Source organism: Falco cherrug, chromosome 7, assembly GCF_023634085.1.
Source record: "Falco cherrug isolate bFalChe1 chromosome 7, bFalChe1.pri, whole genome shotgun sequence".
NCBI lineage: Eukaryota > Metazoa > Chordata > Aves > Falconiformes > Falconidae > Falco > Falco cherrug.
Genome location: NC_073703.1, coordinates 61,907,697 through 61,925,645, shown reverse-complemented (window position 1 = coordinate 61,925,645; position 17,949 = coordinate 61,907,697). Strand labels below are relative to the sequence as shown.

General features: G+C 37.5%; 1 protein-coding gene across 12 annotated transcripts in view; it reads left to right on the top strand.

Moving 5' to 3' along the window:
• The window catches only part of RALGAPA1 (Ral GTPase activating protein catalytic subunit alpha 1), a 132,876-nt gene that overhangs the window by 95,219 nt on the left and 19,708 nt on the right, over positions 1–17,949 (top strand). For all 12 annotated transcript variants that reach the window (XM_055715075.1, XM_055715074.1, XM_055715072.1 and 9 more), the window contains 2 exons: positions 3,731–3,889; positions 5,756–5,883. In XM_055715075.1, the coding sequence (XP_055571050.1) occupies positions 3,731–3,889; positions 5,756–5,883 (287 nt within the window). The remainder of the gene's footprint in view (positions 1–3,730; positions 3,890–5,755; positions 5,884–17,949) is intronic.

The window sequence follows — 17,949 nt, the reverse complement described above, 5'->3', positions numbered from 1 at the left end:
TGTGATTTACGCACGTACAAAGCTGTAAATTTGGGAAGACAAGGAAACAAGTGTGAAGATGTAGTGGCTTACACAACTGGTGGTGAGTTTTGAGTAACCATTGACACAGATTTCAGTCTTGGCACCTGTACATTCTGTGTGCACCAAATCTGATTCTGTTAGGTAACACTGGGACCACGCCTTCTTCTTGGGAAATCATGTTGCTGTCTGTCCTTCAGGTTTCAATGAGCAGAGGTGGTTGTAGCTCTTTGTCCCTCTTGTGTCCAGGACACCAAGTTCTGGGATGCTTCCAATTCAATACAAAGACACAAAGAATCCAGATTACAGTTGGAAGAGCTCAATCTCTGGCTCCCCTGTGATGTAATAGTTACAGTGAATGATGGATTCTCCAAATGTTTGCTGTGCTTGCAGGAGAGCCTTGTCATGGGGCACTGCTCAATTTCAAGGTCCTTCAGTAGGGAACTGAAATTAAGAAAACCTGAAATTTGTCTTTTTAAAAAGTTTATGCAAAATCTAGCAGACCTTGGAAATCTTTTCAAGACAATTTCAGGTATTGGAACTCTTCCATGAATCAAGTGTTGATGGGTCAAGTTACCACCATAAGCTTTGCTTTTTTGTAAGCTTTGCTTGCTGACTAAGGTGTGGACATCTGAAAGAAGCAATAAGGAGCACTATGTTAGTGTCAGAACTTCTTCTGATTTGCTCCTGAAAAAGGAACAGAATGACTTACCCAGAACCTAATTATTCTCCAAACACAAAGAAGAAATCAGCAGCACCCAATCTTGTTTATTTGTCTCTTATTTTTGTTAGTCTTCTACCTCCTATAATGGAAACAAGGCACTGATCATAGTTTTGATATTGAGTATTTACATCTGGTTCTAAACCGCCGTTCATGGTTTATACCCTCATCCACCTGCTTGCACCATCTGCTTTTGACTCTCAAACCATTGTATGACACAGAGATGCCATTCTGTGCTTTATCTAACCTGGATCTTTGCCACATCGTTCTTGATAGTAATCATGAGGTAAAATACACCTGGCGGGACTTGAAACTCCTCGGAATAATCTGATCCATTTTCCTTTTCCTCTGAAGAAGTTAGTGCTTTTAGCCTGGCACGTATCCTCACACCTCACTCTATGGGGTTATAAAGCAAACTTTGAAAAAAGTCACCAACGGCTTCAGCACACTTGGCACGAAAAAACACATATCCCTTGTCAGTACTCCTCCTCTGGAAAAACGGCACAGTATGCTTTTATCCCACTAAAATCAGTGTCAGTCTGATGTGAAAGCACGTGTCAGTAGTGATGCTCTGCCTGGGTAGCTTTCACAGCTGTGCAAGAGCTGGTGCCCTGTCTAGTTGGCTGCGGATATCTGTGACAGGTACACAGGGACAGCCTTTGATAAATGAAATTCGGAGGCAGCGATGCCCTCAAGAAGCTGCACTATCTGAACTCTTCTATATGTTTTGGATTTGAACGCCATTTATTTGGGATGTACACTGTCACCATCCCTGCTTCTGAGTTTGTTGTCTTTGAACCCATAGATGGTAAGTAAAGGAGGGCTAATTCTTTCAGTAAATAGTTAAATATTGCTGAAATAGGGCTGGTGCAGAGCAGTGGTGGGTCCGTCAGTCCTAGTTCTGCTTTTTGGCAGCCAGTTCAATGAGTTCAGTTCAGTCAGCGCACCAGATGGCCACCCCTCAATCTAGGATCATGTAGTTTTTTCACACTCCACAAGATTTTATACCTAAACTGATTTGCCTCTTGCTTTCTCTTCAGCTAGGCAGCCTCATCCTCCCTGAGCTTTTCACTTGCTTCTAAGCGTGGGGCCATCAGGCCCTCGTACCCTTCTGTCATTGTCATATTTCAGCAGATAGTTTGACTGGCGCTTCAGCAAGGAAGGCAGGAGAGGTTCAAGCCCTCAGAACAATTCTACACTTAGTTGTCTCCTGTGATGTTTGCCATTGTTAAGTGTCAGCCAGGGTTTATCTAGCTGGTGTGTGTGTGTTGCATATCAGTCATTCAGTCTGTTGCTTGGTTTTGTTCTGATCTATTCAAATAAAACTCACCATAGAGAATGTTGTTGCAACCTGGTCTGTTGTTGAGCTGAGTTTACAGTTGGCACAAGAGCATCCCTAACTAAGCGTTGTTCGGAATAATTCAGCCATCTACACACAGAAGAGGCAAGACCAGCTCACTTAAAAGGAACTGCAGTCATTGTGGGTTAGATGCATGTATGATCTGGTCCAGGCAAAATAAATCACTTTTTGAGCATCAGACAAGATGTAGGGTATTGATGCCATCTGTCCTTTGCCCAGTCCAACACTGCAGAAAATATTTGTTTTGCAGAAATACAGCCCTGTTTTTCAGTCTGATAGAATTTAAAGCTAGCAGAGAAGAGCGGAGGCAGATTAATTTTTAACTTTACCTTTTTTTTTTTTTCCGTAAGTCTGCTTCTGGCAGCCAATATAAGCCTTCAGATAAGATGAAGGCAGCATTCCAGGAGGTTTTGTAAAATAAACAAGTGAATACTTGCAATGAAAATTTTCTGATAACTGTGTATATGTTTTGCTTTTATTTAAAGTACAGTTGCATTCTGAAAATGAGTACAGAAAATTGTTGTCTTTTTATACACAGTAACTTCTTGTAAGTGTTCAGATTAGTATCTGCATGTTACCCGTTAACAGCAGTTCACAGTGCTGTCTTTTGCATAGCATCAAGATGATTATTTGACAAATTCTACTGACCTAAGGCTGTGCAAACAAACTGAAAACTGGGGGTGAAGACAATTGTCAGCTGTAACTGGTGAAGCAAGGAAAAAATGAGATTCCATCTTGAATTTTCAGAAATATCCCTTACTGGAACGAAACTCACGTTTAATAATCCAAGTGTATTTAATCAGTATATGCAAAGCCTCTCTCCGTGATGTTAACATTTGTTTATCAGATGGTAATGCTTAGCAGTACAAGCATTTTGGGAGCTTCAGTGCAGGTAGTTCCAAAGTGTTCAAGATATTCCTTAATCTGGTTATATGATTACAATTGAGCATACAGCGTGGATTTTGAGGAACCCATTTGGCCATTCTGAGCCAAATCAAGAGCCATTTGGGGTTTTTGAGGGGCAGGGTGTTGTTTTTACAAAGTTATACAGGTTTCATGGGAAATGAGCATTTAGTTAGTTAATCCGGGGGCCATGGAAAATGCAGTAGCTATTCTCCATTAACAGCTTTTCATTTGTAGTAGCCAGTTTGGAATTTGGCTAGAATGATGAGGTTAAAGACTGCTTACATACGAAACTTTTAAACACATGTTCATTCATATCCTTTAAAAGTTCATATAGAATTTAGTAGTTTGCTGGCTGTCAGTGATGGCAACTTGAAAGCATTTTAGTGAATGAGATTGACTCGTTCTGTGATCTTGAGAGACTATCAACAAAAATTTAGCTTTCAGTAGAAAACAGATCTTTTGTTTTTGGTTTTGTTTTTTTAATTTGACATATGTTAATTTAAATAGACACTGATACCAATGTATACAAATATATAGCACAACCCAATACTACGAACTAATACTGTCATTGAAATTGTAAGAGCACTATAGTGTAATTTGGTTATTTTACTAATTTTTCTTCATTTATTTTAGTGGGTTTGTCCTTTTGAAATACGAGCATTTAGTGTAGCTGTATGGCTATAGAATATGTTTAAACTGATGGGTTTTTATCCCTGCTTTTCCAGCTAAGACATTTAGGAAATGATGAAGTACACATTGTCTGGTCGGAGCATACTCGAGATTATAGAAGAGGAATAATTCCGACAGAATTTGGTGATGTTCTTATAGTTATCTACCCCATGAAAAACCATATGTTTAGTATCCAGATCATGAAAAAGCCTGAGGTAAGAGTTTGGTGGTTTGGGGTTTTTTGTGTGTTGCCTTTGTATGTTTGATATGAACTGAGTTTTGTTTACAGTCTGAGGTTTTGGTATAAGAGATTAATCCACAGAGCGATGTGTCTTTAGCATTGACAGTTGCAGTGGTGGTAGGAGGAAGAGCTCCGAGTACAACGCGTAGTAAAATCAGCCATTTAACATTGCAAAGGCCGGATCCTGCCAAGCATATCTGCTAGCATCATAAACTGGAAACAAAGCTAGAATATTTTGTGTAATCATGTAAATATTAAGATGAACTTGGCAAACTTTTAAATCAAATTTGATATGTGACTGTGGTGGATGAATAATAGCTTTCTCCAGCTTTCTCCATCCATGTCATATTCCCCTTTCTTTGTCACAAAGCTAGTTTTCACTTTAGCTTTACCTCCACAGAATGTGGAGATTAATGTAGCAAAGCAAGGCGATTCAGTTCTTAAGCATATGAGCACATGCTCTTCCTAACGACTGTTCCTCAAATGTCTGTGCTGGCCCTGTTCTTCATACAGTGGTTTAAGGTAGTGAACACTGACGAAGTAAAAGTAGTCATGAGTGGTTTTACTGTGTAATTTCTCTGTGTGATGTCACTTGCTATGAATTTCTGTACTTTAACTATTAAAATTCTTTCTACAAGCACTAATATTAATAAATGAAGTATGACAGAAATAGGAATTCCCTCTATATGATGACTGCCCCTATCTGATGACAGGCATGAAACGATACCCAGTACATGGTCTTGTTATTACTGGGTTTCTTGTGTTTCTTTTACTACTTTAAGTACACAGAGTTGCGTTACTGGGAGTGTGCAGGTTAAGAAAACTACGAAGAGCAGGGATTGTTGTTAAGTCCAACAGTTGTCCTTGTACATGAGAAGTGCCTTCCGTCTCAAAACTACATTAAATGACTGAGGGCAAAAATAATACAGGGATCTGAAATTCTTTTGCAGCATTTGTTTCATCTTAGCAGGAAGAATATTTAGTGTACACTGCTCCCTATGCTGGCCTGATGCCCGAACTTTGCTCTTCTTCACATGCTTTTATGCTAGCAGCTTCCGAACTTTATTCACATATACAGGAAATGAAGATACTTAACTGAGTTTTAATTTTGTCCTTTTTAATCGCAAAATGATGATTGATTAGAGAGAAATATAATGCCAAAATAATAGAACCATCTGCTCTGTAAACCTTTTCAGTGTTACCTGTACTAAACATCAAGGTTTTCTACTGATGTCACAAATACAGCTTTACACTTAGTGTCTAGAGGCCAAACTTTCACCAGAGATTTCTCTTGTAAAGGGCTTACAGTCCATTTGTGTAGAAACTATAGATAAAAAGTGCAGATAGAAGAAGAAAAGAAAATGGGAGGTGAGGGTCGGTCCACCAGTAATTGTATGACAGTTACACATTGAGTTGGTCCTTATGAACATGTTATATCTAAAGCCATGATAAATATTATTTTGAGCAATTAGTCCTTTTGTTTACTACCGCTTACAATATTGTCATCGAGCCTTTCAACCTCGTAAACATCATATGCATGACTGTACCTGGGATTTTTGCAGCAAACGTGGAAAAATGCTTTGATGAGACATAATATTCAGATGGTTGCTTAATTTTCTTCAAATGCTGTGTTATCTGTTACCAAGGATATCAAGCAGTTACATGGCTGTATATTTCCACAAGAGAAAAGGTCTGTCATGGAGCACAATAACTGGTCTGATTATCTAGCAATGAGGAGGGGAAAAAAAGATATATTTGAGTGCTCTATTGTTAATGTTGATTGCTAATTGTTATAGCTAAGATCTTGCTTTATGTTGAATTTCTTAATTTTTTTATTCAGGTTCCATTTTTTGGTCCACTCTTTGATGGTGCTATTGTGAATGGAAAAATTCTTCCTATTATGGTTCGTGCAACAGCTATAAATGCAAGCCGTGCTTTGAAATCATTAATCCCATTATACCAAAACTTGTATCCTTTCACTCACATGATTTCTGGAGTATATACATTCCCTTGCAGTTCTACAGATACGATCTTCATATCTGTCATATTTTTTTCCCATTAACATAGGGAAAATATTTTTATTTGTTTCATGGTGATGGTGCCCTTAGGAAACTTATACACATAGAATAGTATTTAGATGAAGACCAGCTTTTTTAATTAAGTGAAGAATAGATCCGATGCTGAAAAATTGCCCGTTTCTAGTGTTTTACAACATGTACTTATCATTTTTTGTTAACAAAATTATTTTAATGACCATTTTGTGAGTAGACTTTCTAAAGTAGCAATGTCATGGTGTTAATAATCTTTCTTTCCTTAAAGTTATTAAGTATTTATCAAGCATTAATGTGACTTAGTTTTGTTTTCTAGTTATAAAAAGGATGTGAATGCAGCTTTCTGTCAACATGAGAAATTTGTTACATATTTGTCATACAGATTGTATTATTCTGCTCAGAATACAAAGTTGTTGTCAAAACGTTGTTCATGTCTTTGTAAAGATGTCAGAAAATATTATCTCTCTTATTTATTGGAATTGAGATTGTAGTTTTTTTTGAAAGGGCTGATCATAGAAGAACAGATTTACCACCAGAAATTAAAAAACGTAAGGTAAGTCAGTCACTTATACCTCTCTTTCTTAAGATTGAGTTCTGTTATATACCTGTTAGTTAAAACAACAAGAACATAGTATTTTTTCATTTCATAAATTAAAAGATGTTTAAATTTTGATCCAAAATAAATTCTGTGCTTAATTTCTGCCCAAGCTGGAGATACTTGTATTTGTCATGTGATAGATTGTTGCTAAAATTCTCTGGTTTTCCTAAGGCTCACTGTTATTATTGACAGAGTTTTGGCTTAGATACGATGAAGTGGATTTACAGATGAATGATGGATAGTGTTTGATGTGATCGCATTAAATGACGTTTGTGCCATTTCTGTAGTTGACAGATGTTGATTCATTGTATTTTTATGTTTGGAGAGGTCTGATCTTGTTGTCATTACTCAAGTGGCTTAATCAAAGAATTTAAAATGTATTATCATCGTTATACCATGAAAACTGATGGCTTATAGCATTATTTTGATGTATAGTGATGAGCAATTGGAAAACAATTCACTTTGAAATAGCAGACTTTCAGTACCAGAAACCCCCACAGCCTTGTATGTTTAAGCTTCTTTACAGAATATGGAAGTTGTAATAAATTCCTTGGACATAGCTTGCCAGCTCAGTGTCTGGGAATTGGCCCGTTCCTAAGAGCTGCGTATTGCACTTTGAATTCAGTGCTCCAAATTGTACTTTTTTATGTGCATCAAAGCACTGCATGTCATTTATGACATAACATGGCCTCCACTGAAATGTTAATATTTGTCTCCTAACATGGTTAGCATGTAACTGGAAAGCATTATGTATATTTAATATTATATAGTATTGATTGATGGGTTTTGTGTCATCACTTGGTAAGCTTATGAAGCACCAGTTGATAGGCACTGATGTTAAAGGGCAGCTTTGTTAAGTAGTTGGTGGTATTCTTTTTCTACCTGGCTTGGGGTATCTTATATTCAGTGCATTTTAGAATACTTTAAAAATAAAAAATGGGGGTGTGGGCACTTCTTCAAAAGCTGTTTGCTTGGCGTGAAATTAGAAAATACTCTGCAAACTTCCCTGGCTTGAATTAGGCTATGGTTGAGTCAGTTGTGTCAGTGGAGAACAGCAAAAAAATGTTAAACTTCAAAGTTTGGCCTGGCTCTCAGTGGTTTAAAAAACTCTTGATTAAAAATGTCATGGACATGTTCTTGGTGTTCAACCCATGGCCAAATTTGAGGTCAAGAAGGAATTTCCCTCCTACAAGAATGGCAAAGACTGGTGGGTGTTTCCTGTAACATGGATATGGTCTGTTAACTGGGAGTATTTGAAAATTGAATCTAATTATGTTCCTGCCATAGCAGGGAATTGAAGACATCAAGGACTGTCTTCAGTGTCTCCTGCTTTTTTCCTCTGGCATATTTTAGCTATGGCTGAAGCAATTCACTACTGGCTTTTAAGTTTGTTGTGGACTGAAGGCTGTGGGGAAGAGTATTTTATGGTCTGAGGTTAAATAGCTTTTCTGGAGACCCCGCCAGACTTAATGTCTGTTGTGGAATTCAGGACTCATTGATTAAGGTGGTCTTTCCTTGTGTTGGGAGTGTGGCTGGAGCAAAGAAAAAGAGGGCTCAGAGTGGTGAAAGCAGTATGTTTGAAGAGGGAGGGGGAAAAAATGAACAAAAAAGCTGGTTTTTAGAAAGTACACCAAAGACAGAGACCCAGCTGGAAAAAAGAAGCCGATAATCAAGGCTTCCCATGTATCCAGGACCGTATCAGTATCAGTGAAAGAGAATTCTGAAGCAATCTGCTCGAAATTAATTTTTGTTTACTTATGAGTATCAAATATACTGGAACAGTGTCAGTTTATTAGGAACTTTGATGACGGTTAGTAGACATTCAGTTGAACGTGCATCTTAAGGAGCAAGAAGGCTTGCAGCTTCTGTCAAACAACCCCTTTCAAGCCCTACACATCTGCATTAGCTCTCCTGTTAGCGTAGCAGACCAGCAGAAATAGTTCATTTCAAAGCCAGCACCAGTGTCTGGGTGACTCTGTGCCTGCCGCTGTGTGGTTTGTTTTGCTGTGCTGTGTAATACTTGGTGGGCACGTTTTGACTCAGCGTGGAGTTGGTGATACATGCGTAGGTTTGTGTTTGTCTGCTTTTGAGGAATATTTACAATGTCACTTTGTAGATCTTTGTGGAGATGGATCAGGGTAAGCTCTTAATTTTACTAGGACTGTGTTGATTTGCTTGCGTACAGGATGGTAAGAAAGTGGCACTGCATTTGGCCCTCCTGCTTCCAAGGAGGGCTTATCCATCCTCCCAGGTAGTGCATTTTCTAAGTGCAGACCTGACTGAAAAAATCAGCTGCCATTTGTAATCAGAAGGGATATTCAGTCCTCTTCATGTAACCTGATTGCAACTTTTTCCTTATTGCACTAGTCTGTTAATCAGGATGTGGCAATGGGTAGTACGTGTGAATAGTATAATAATGGTTGCATGGATACAGGAAATTCTGCTCATCTCCCTTTTATAGTCTGCCCCGACTTCGAGCATGTATTGTATGGGCTGAAGTGGCTTTCTGAGTTTGACATACTCCGTCAATCACCTTCCTCTTTCTGACATTGTTTTGACACTTCTGATAGCAAACTTGGATACCAAAACACTTTGAAGATTTGATTTTATTAATGATTTTCAAAGGTTTCATCTGCTGCGGGTTTTTATTCTTTGCTCAGAATACTATAGTGGTATGTTTCTGTATTGTAGTATTTTAAGAGGAAAAATTTACTCAATTTATCAGCCAACATCAGTCGCGCATGGCAGGTATCCTGCTTTAACGTGATGCTTGGCATATTCATCACTGCAGCTGCGTGAAGAGGATATTGCTGTTTTGGGGGGAGTCTGCATTGATTTGTGGCATTTGCTTTAGTTTCCCCTTCAACGATTCTGCAGTCCCTCACTATATTTTGGTGGCCTGGCTTTGTCGTTAACAGTACCCCCTCACCAACAGGCGGCATGCGTGCATACAGCCACAAGTGACAATACAGAATACTTGTATTGTCATGCTAATGAAGCAGCAGCACCCCTTCTCTATCTCATAGCTGATGTGTTTCTTCTTCTGATTGCGTTTGTCCTTATCTTAAGAAGTACATGCCATCTCCTGAATACACTCCAGCTGCAGACACGCTAGGAAAACTTCCAAGACTTATAACTGCAGGTGTGGTATTGGGACTGAATGTTGAAAACAATTGTTTTCACCCTGATGTAGAACAAGGAGGCTAATGTTTAGGGGATTGTTAAATATTTTATTTACTAAAGTGCAAAGAAATTCCTGATAGGAATAGTTTCATTCATGGCTTGCATCTCAGAGCAAGCACTTTGCCACATTCTGAATTTAGAATCTACCATGTGTAGGAAATGGATCAATACTAAATATTTTGAACAATTGAAAGGTGGCTTCATATGAAATTTTACTTGAACTTCCTGAATAAACAACAGATGTTAGCCAGATGCCAAGAGGCGCACCAAGATAACAATCTGTACTTGGTGTGGTAGGCACCTCCAGTGATCCAACTTGTTAAAATTATTACAACAAAACAGGAGAAGTACTAGTAACCTTGTGGGAATGAAATTCCAATTGTGCAACAACTAGTGTCACTTTTTGCACATTGCACACAAATTTCAGAGTGTTAACAATTACTCCAAATGATCTGCGCTTCAGATAGTGCAATTCAGACACCGTGCTTTCTGCCTTATGTAGTATTCCTCTCCCAAAGGTTGCTACCCGATATGTAGCTAGACACACAGTAACAAATGCTATTTAGCATCTTTGAAATCCGCAGTTTGTTGAAGTTTTAGAACCTGGAATACTGATGACTGTTTTATCCATAACCAGCGTTGCATAATTTTCATTTCTTTATAATAATCTACAAAGCCTTTGACCTAATTTCTTTTTTTGAATTTCTTTTTTTTTTGGTGATATGAAACAGATGAATTAAAATAGTAAAAATATAATGCTGTTTTAATTATTCCACCTACAAAATATTAGAGAATAAAGCTTAACCTAAATGATTGGGTAAATTAATATTCTTTTATCAAAACTAGAAGATTTACATATCCCCCATCTTTTTTTTTACATTGTATGCCTAAGCAGTTGGTACTTGATGCATTGTAGCTAACCTTTTTAGACAGTCATCTTCCAGAGAAAGGGAAGTTATTAACCCTGCTTGGCATCTGACAAGACAGTAACTTCTTTATGAATAAAATAATATCTTTGAGTGGTTTGTTAGAAGTTTCCTCTGTATTAAAAACTCATAGCTCAGAAGAAGCTTTCTTATGTGATACTCAGCTATGTGAAACAAGAAAGGATTTTATTGGAACTGGTAGTATCGCTGTTTGTTGTGCCTGCTTGACCATTATCTGCCGGAAGATAGAACTGCAGACACTGGAAAGCTTATCTTTAAAAAGAAAGTATTTGTTATTAATGACATATAGCAAGCAAAGAGATTCTTCAGATTCTCTGGCCACATTTGTTTCATTTAATTAAGTTTATTTATTTGATTTACATTTTCAAACTAGAATTTGTGAAGATTTTGGAGATTTCTCACTAACCACAAACTTAGAAGCTAAAGCTGGAAAGTACTGATTTTGGCAATGCCAGTTTCCTTTTCTCTTAAGTCCAGTAAGTTTTCTATCATATAGAAGCATGAGCGTCTGTAAGGAAAAAAAAAATAAAATTACAGTGACACTGCATCAATGATAACTGTGTATCAAATGGAAAAGCCATAAGGGGTGCTCTGTCTCCTTAAATATATATCATGAATTTATTTTTCACAGGGCCATTAATTTTGTTATAGTGAAAGGAATAATGTATGCCATTAATATGTTCTGATTTAGAATTTTTTTGAACTGCCATATGCCAAGAATCTTGGCAAACTTTGCTATACTTCTGCCAATACAATTTTGATACATTTAATAAGGTTTCAACATACCTGTTACCTCATAGGTGGGAAAAAATAGACATTAGAAATAATGCATGATGCACTTTGTAGATACTACTTTATATGCTTTACAACAAATAATTGAAAATTTTAGGATTTTAGTGAATATTTATCCCATCCCTGAATCATACCGTTGTAGGCTTATCTGATATGAAGTCAAGTAAGAGCCATGGATGAGTTCATCATATGACCCCTGCTGTTTTTTCTGGAAGAACATAGAGTTATTTCTAAAATCTGTTTTACTGTTTAGCAATGGAAATGGTTTTCCAAGTTCAAGCAAGAATCTTCAGGTGGGGAATACGATGTTCAGTCTTTCTTGTACTTTGATGTGCTCAGTTTTGCTGTTCTTCCAAATCCTAGTTCTGCTGACAGCTCACTTGATCTTTTTATAATTCAAAATGTGATTAATTGAATGCCTACATACAATGGTATAACATGAAAAACTGAAGATTTCCAAGGCATTTATAAGTATCTGTTCAGGTGTTTCAGTTTCAAGAAATCATGTAACAGTTTCTCTGTATAAGACCTCAATATAAGAGGAAAGTTTTATATCTCAATATACAGTCATGCATGTGTGTGTGCGTGTGGTATGCAGTAAGTGTGCAGTCACAGTAAGAGCTGTTTTTATTATCCTCACAGAATTTTCCCCCTGAACTATTATATCAAATTAATGTATTTTCTTTTGATGTCACAAGTCTATTTGAACAATAAGAGACTGTTGTAAGGAAAATTCTAGGGGAAATACCGGGAAGATTGGATTTCTTGTAAACCATGGGTGGCTGTGGTACTCAGAATGGCAAACCACTAATGCAAAATAAGCAAAATGCTCAGTACTTAAATAGCAGCTGCATTTAAGAGTGTTTTAATACGTTATATGGAAAATTGGTAGAGTTCAAAGTATCTCACATAAAGAAATGGTATACATGATGGCAGTGTGATGTAACAGAATCATTTAAAATAACTTTCGTATGGATAACATCACACTGAGGTTTGCCCGATTAAAAAAAGGCCAAATGAAAAGACAGCTAAGATTCCAAAGCATAAATTGTGCTATTTATGTTCGTTAAGTATGGTTTGAAATCCTGTCTTAGGGACATCTTACCTAAATATATATCTCATGCTGCTCAGTAAATGAGGAGAGTATTGATTGGCATATGCTGCTTAAATCGATCACCTTGACAGCCAGAATTACAGTGATCTGTCAGTATTAATGACTGTCTTTCCAGCCTTGATACCTCTCCTTCGCTTGTCTCGTCTTGCCTCACTTCTGTTTGAAGTGCATTTTCTTGCAACCTCTGGTTTTGTCAGGGTAGGTACTTTTGTAGGGTTTTTTTGTCCCCTGAGTCCAATTTATTGCCTTGATCATGCAATTAGAGTTAAAATGCAGCACCAGGGAGCAAAAATAGGCAGTGTTCTGAGTAACAATTGGACCTCAGGGGTAGTGCAAGCCTGTTCTCAGCCATCTTTTATTAGTTACCTGTTGAAAGAATAGGATTGTTTTGCAATGAATAATTCCAAAGCATCACTTTAAATGCCTTTGATTTTAGCCACTAGAGACAACTGATTGAATGAACATTTGTGATAGGTTTTTAAACTCTTGCCTTAGCATTTGTCATATAGACACTTCAAATAACTGCTGGAGAAATACTTGCAGTTGTGTGTACCAAGTTGCTGGGTTTGCTGCATTTTCATGTAGACATACACATCATTTCAATTGGCTTTCATGTATTTTTAATGTGAGGAATAACTTGAAGTGTGAGGCTTGAAAGCTATGTTGTAATGTAGTGTATAGTCTGCGCGGTTTTTCACGCAACACATACATACTTTTCTTTAGCAGCAGTTCTGGATTTGTACATGTTCAGGTAAACATATTTTCTTCAGTAATTGCCCCGCTTCTAATCCCACATAACCTACCTTCCCTGGCCCAGGTAGCTCTGCTGGCTCTGCCGCCTCTTACGGGCTATCCGCAGATACAAACTGGGATGCTGGGAGTGCCTCTGGAAGAGCTATAGTGTGTGTAAGCACATGGGTGTAAGTATAATGCTGTTATCATCGGCGCAAGATATATATAACTTGGTTTTTAATTGGTAGTACAGCTTTATTTACTAGTTAGTCTTCTCTAATGAGATGTATGAGACTCTTAAAAGTGGTAAAAAAGCAAAATATCAAAGGAGACAAAACTGATTGTCTCTACAATTTTCTGCTGATAATTGCACTTATAAAGAGCTGAATGCTTTGCTGATGTTGTAGAAAATTATGGGGAGACTCAAATCTTTTTATGCTGTTAAGAAAAATATATTCTAGGTTCTTTTACTTCTGCATTCTTTATAAATTGCACCCATCTGAATTACCCATCCAAAGGGGGGTATTGGTTCTGCTGATTTCTGTATAAAATATGGATAGGCTTATGCCAGTGGCATTTTGTTTTAGAATAAAAGGATGTTAGTGGGCTACCCTGAAAAGCATTGAAGTGCTTTGTCAGCCTTCCAGAACTCCTGAATTTGGATCTGTCAGTACAGATTGCTTGAGGGAGGGGAGTTCCTCTTTGTTACTGCATCTTTTTAAGGTAAGAAATTTTTGTCTGTTGTAAACTGGAAGTTAGTAGAACAATGACTTTTCCATTATAAAATGTGTTTTAAATGTGCATAGATCCCTCTTTTAAACAAAAATTTGCAGGGAGAAGGCTGAGAGTCCTTAAACTGGAATGAAAAAGATAAACTGGTTCAATCTTACACAGAGTTGATTGCTGTGTACATAACACAAAATGACAGGTTTTTTGTTAATACCTACTTAACCTTATTAATTAATTAAACATTTTGGATAACAAAAGCCCTTTGTTAAAATGTTAAGACTCTTGCCCCCTTAAGGTATTAAAATTCATACAGATTTCTTTGATAGCTCTCACAAGTCTCTGAATAAAAGCAGGGAAGATTAACAATTTTTCCTGGTGTTTCTAAAAATTAAAGAAATAAATGTTTTTAAACTCTTTAAGCCCTATAGCCCTATTTTTATGTCGAAAAAGACAGCATTGTTTATTGATTTGATCCTTTCTAGTCATAAATTCAGCCCTAATAATAGATAAGTGACTTGCAAGCAACTTGAAAAGATTTGTACTTTAAAACAGTAAAAGCTGTGTCTATATATAAAGAATAAGTACATACCATTGTATATGGTTGATTCTAATATTTTATATCGGAGTATTTAATATAAGGTGGGAAGTGCGGGAGATCATTCGTAACAAGCAAAACTGACAAACAGTAGTGTCTGTGAGATAAAATGATATTTTTGAGTGAGTTGAATAAGATATTGGCAAACTGTTTCTGCGTCATTCCACTTATGATAATCAAGACTGTTGGGGCATGCTTTCCAGTGCCAACAGAGGGATTAGAAGATGATAGGTACCAAAAAAAAAATAATGAGGAGATTAATAGAAGCTAGCACATTGGTTGTCTTTGTTCTCCTACAGGTCTGTATTTCAGTTACTAAAAAAAGAGGTTATATATGATACCTGTCAGTATGTAGAAATACCTAGCTGGAGATGGAATATACTTCATGTAACAATATTCACAAATTAAACAGGTCAAAATTATAATAAGGAAGGGTGTATTTGTATTGTTTATTCTCTATGTGCCGCATACTTAATAAAGAAACAGAATAAACTAGCATAAAGCAAGGATTAAAAGTTAGTATTATAGTAATTGGAATTACCATATGGTGGTCCAAAGGACATGAGTCCTAATCATAGCCTGGCCGATCACATTAATGTCAGTACTTTCTAGATGTTAAGAAAATAGTTTAATTGCTGATTAACTGCACCTGAATAGATCTGTGGGTCACGAATACATCTATCTCCTTCTGAATGCTTCTCCTCCCAAACACAGAAGAATGCAGACTATTAGAAAATCTTTTAGTTTCTGCTTGCCAAACCATAGTTACCGTCCATCTGTTCTTGCCAATTGTGGAAAAAGGTCAGTTTTCAGCGAAGCCATGCGTTTCACAGAAGGTATGTGAAGTGAAATTTCACAGGGGACATGATGGATCCTGATTCTTAGTGATAAACCTTTGGGGCCAGCAGGGTTGGCATATGGTTCAGCATGATAGGAAGGCTTGGGTTCCCTGGCTTCACTTCTTTGGCGTGGAACTGATAAAACCTGGCTCTTAAGTAGTGTTTCGCTGGACACCAATCATGGGCAGCAGGAACTGCCCATTTAACTCTCTGTGGGAAGGAAGCCCAGGCTGTGTTCACAATAGTACCATTGTAGTGCTGCAAACTGCTCTCAACAGCTTGACAGCATTGGGGAGGAGGGTGAAGGGGCTGCTTCGCTAATTGCCCTTCAAAATAAAGAAAGAGGGAAGTAACTGAAAATTCATATTTCTTTCCTTCCTTTAAATAGCAGAAGCCTGTCTTCGAGTTTTACATTGTTTTTAAAACCAACTTTAATAGCCTCCAAAGTGACTTGTAAGTAGACTATCTCATACCGGCACTGCAGCAACCCAGGGTAAAGAGAAATTGGTATGAAAGAAAAAAAGGAAGGCAGTTCTAAAGTTTATTAAGGTACAGCCTGTAATTAGTGACGAAATGTATCATGAGAGGAGTTTGCTTTGTTACTGGGTCGTGTAGAATTGCAAATTAATACGTATCTGTATGTGCAGTCTTTTTAGTAGGCAATATTTAATACCAATATAATTTTTATTTGTGTGATTTTACAGATTGTGGTGGTATCTTCATGAAAGGCACTTTCTTTACTGTTTCTTTCATCGATGAATATGTCTATATACAGAGAGAATATTTAAGGTAGAAATATAAATATTTGAACATAGAAAGACAGTGGGCTTTCAGCATTCATGCTAACACCAGAGAGCAAAGAGCCAGCTTTACTTCTGTATTTTTACACTCGTCAGCCTTGATGACTTGAGTTAAAACCGGTGCAATGCTGAGTGTGGTGTGGGGGTAAATCCCCTCCCACGATCAGGAGTTAATGCCTGGGGCTGTGCATTCCCCCCTGGCCCGCGCTATTCCACATTATCTGTGGGCTGAAGCGGTGCCTGCAGCACCTCAGCATCTCTCGTCGGCACGTTTGGTGCCACATCCTTAATAAACTTCAGTCCCTTGGCCCGTTGGCCCTGTGCCGCCGCGGCTGCCTGCTGCGAAGCCACGGCTGCCTGCGAGCTGTTCTGTCTGCTGGCAGGAGCATCGCTCCAAAGAGGGCCTGAAGCCGTGGCAGCTGTAATGGGCTTCAAAACAATTAGCACAACATACCTTATAGGTTCATCGATTCCCATCTTGGATACATTAGTAAGATAAATCCTCCCTGGAAGTTGGAGTAGGAATTCTGCCCGCATAAGGGCTTCAGCACCGTTTCCTTCACTGTTTTGTTTTCACCTCTGTAGCCTGTTAGTAAAACACGGACGAGTGGGGTGTTTGTAAATTCTGTCATTAGTCTTCTAACCACACGGCCGGTAAAGCTGATGAGTAATCTGTTACAGTGTTGAGGTATTTATCCCTCCGACACTGCTAGCCATTTGATCTTACAGTCTTTTTAATTTCATGCTAAAATGCAGCTCAGGGTTTGTAAAACATACAATACACAACAAACAGTACCGAAACCGAGCCTTTCTGCTATATGTTTGTGTTAATATGCCTCTGCTGTATTTCAAACGGATAATTCATTGAATGCCCATTCTTCCTCTTTCTGCAGAGTAGATTATATTTAAGTCAAGATTAATGGATAGATTCTGATGTTAAAACCCAGTCTCTGAGCCTGTTGTTCCCTAGAGGCATATAGTGCATTAGTTTAAGCCAATATGCTGCTTATCATAGATACTATGACACTGTCTTAAATGACAGTTTACTGTACTTTGTTACTGCTTACTCTGGAAATAAAATCACTATATTGTGTTCTCGATAATTACAATATTAAATAGAAACTTAATTGGATTACTGCACATTTAGATACAGATAGTTCTTAAGTAATTGTCCACTGTAAAATTTCTGATACTCGTTTTTTCTCTCATGCAGTGTGTTCTGTCAGTGTCTAAGCTTAATACTCTGTTCAGTCACCACAGCTGAAAAAGTGCTGAAAAGAGATCTGCAGGGGCACTTTTTGGTGCAAAGGAGCATCTTTTCTCATATCGGTTTTCACTTTAACTTCATTGTTTATAAATCCTTCAGTAAGATGCTTTCACTTGCCAAAGTCCTTAAAATAAAATAAATTCTGGGTTCTGCAGAGTTGAACAACAAGTATTGTTAATTCAGATTTTTTTCCCTTTGAAATTGCTAGAAGCCTGAGCATCAGTTTTGTCAGTTTTGCTGCCTAAGCAGATGATCAGAATTAGAATACATTCAGTTTAATAAGTAGATATATTTATATGGTTAGCTTAAAAAAACCCAGCTTTTTAATTTTAGATAGCTGGGGTTTATATAGTTTAATTCTGGAGAATATTTATACTAAAATTAGAC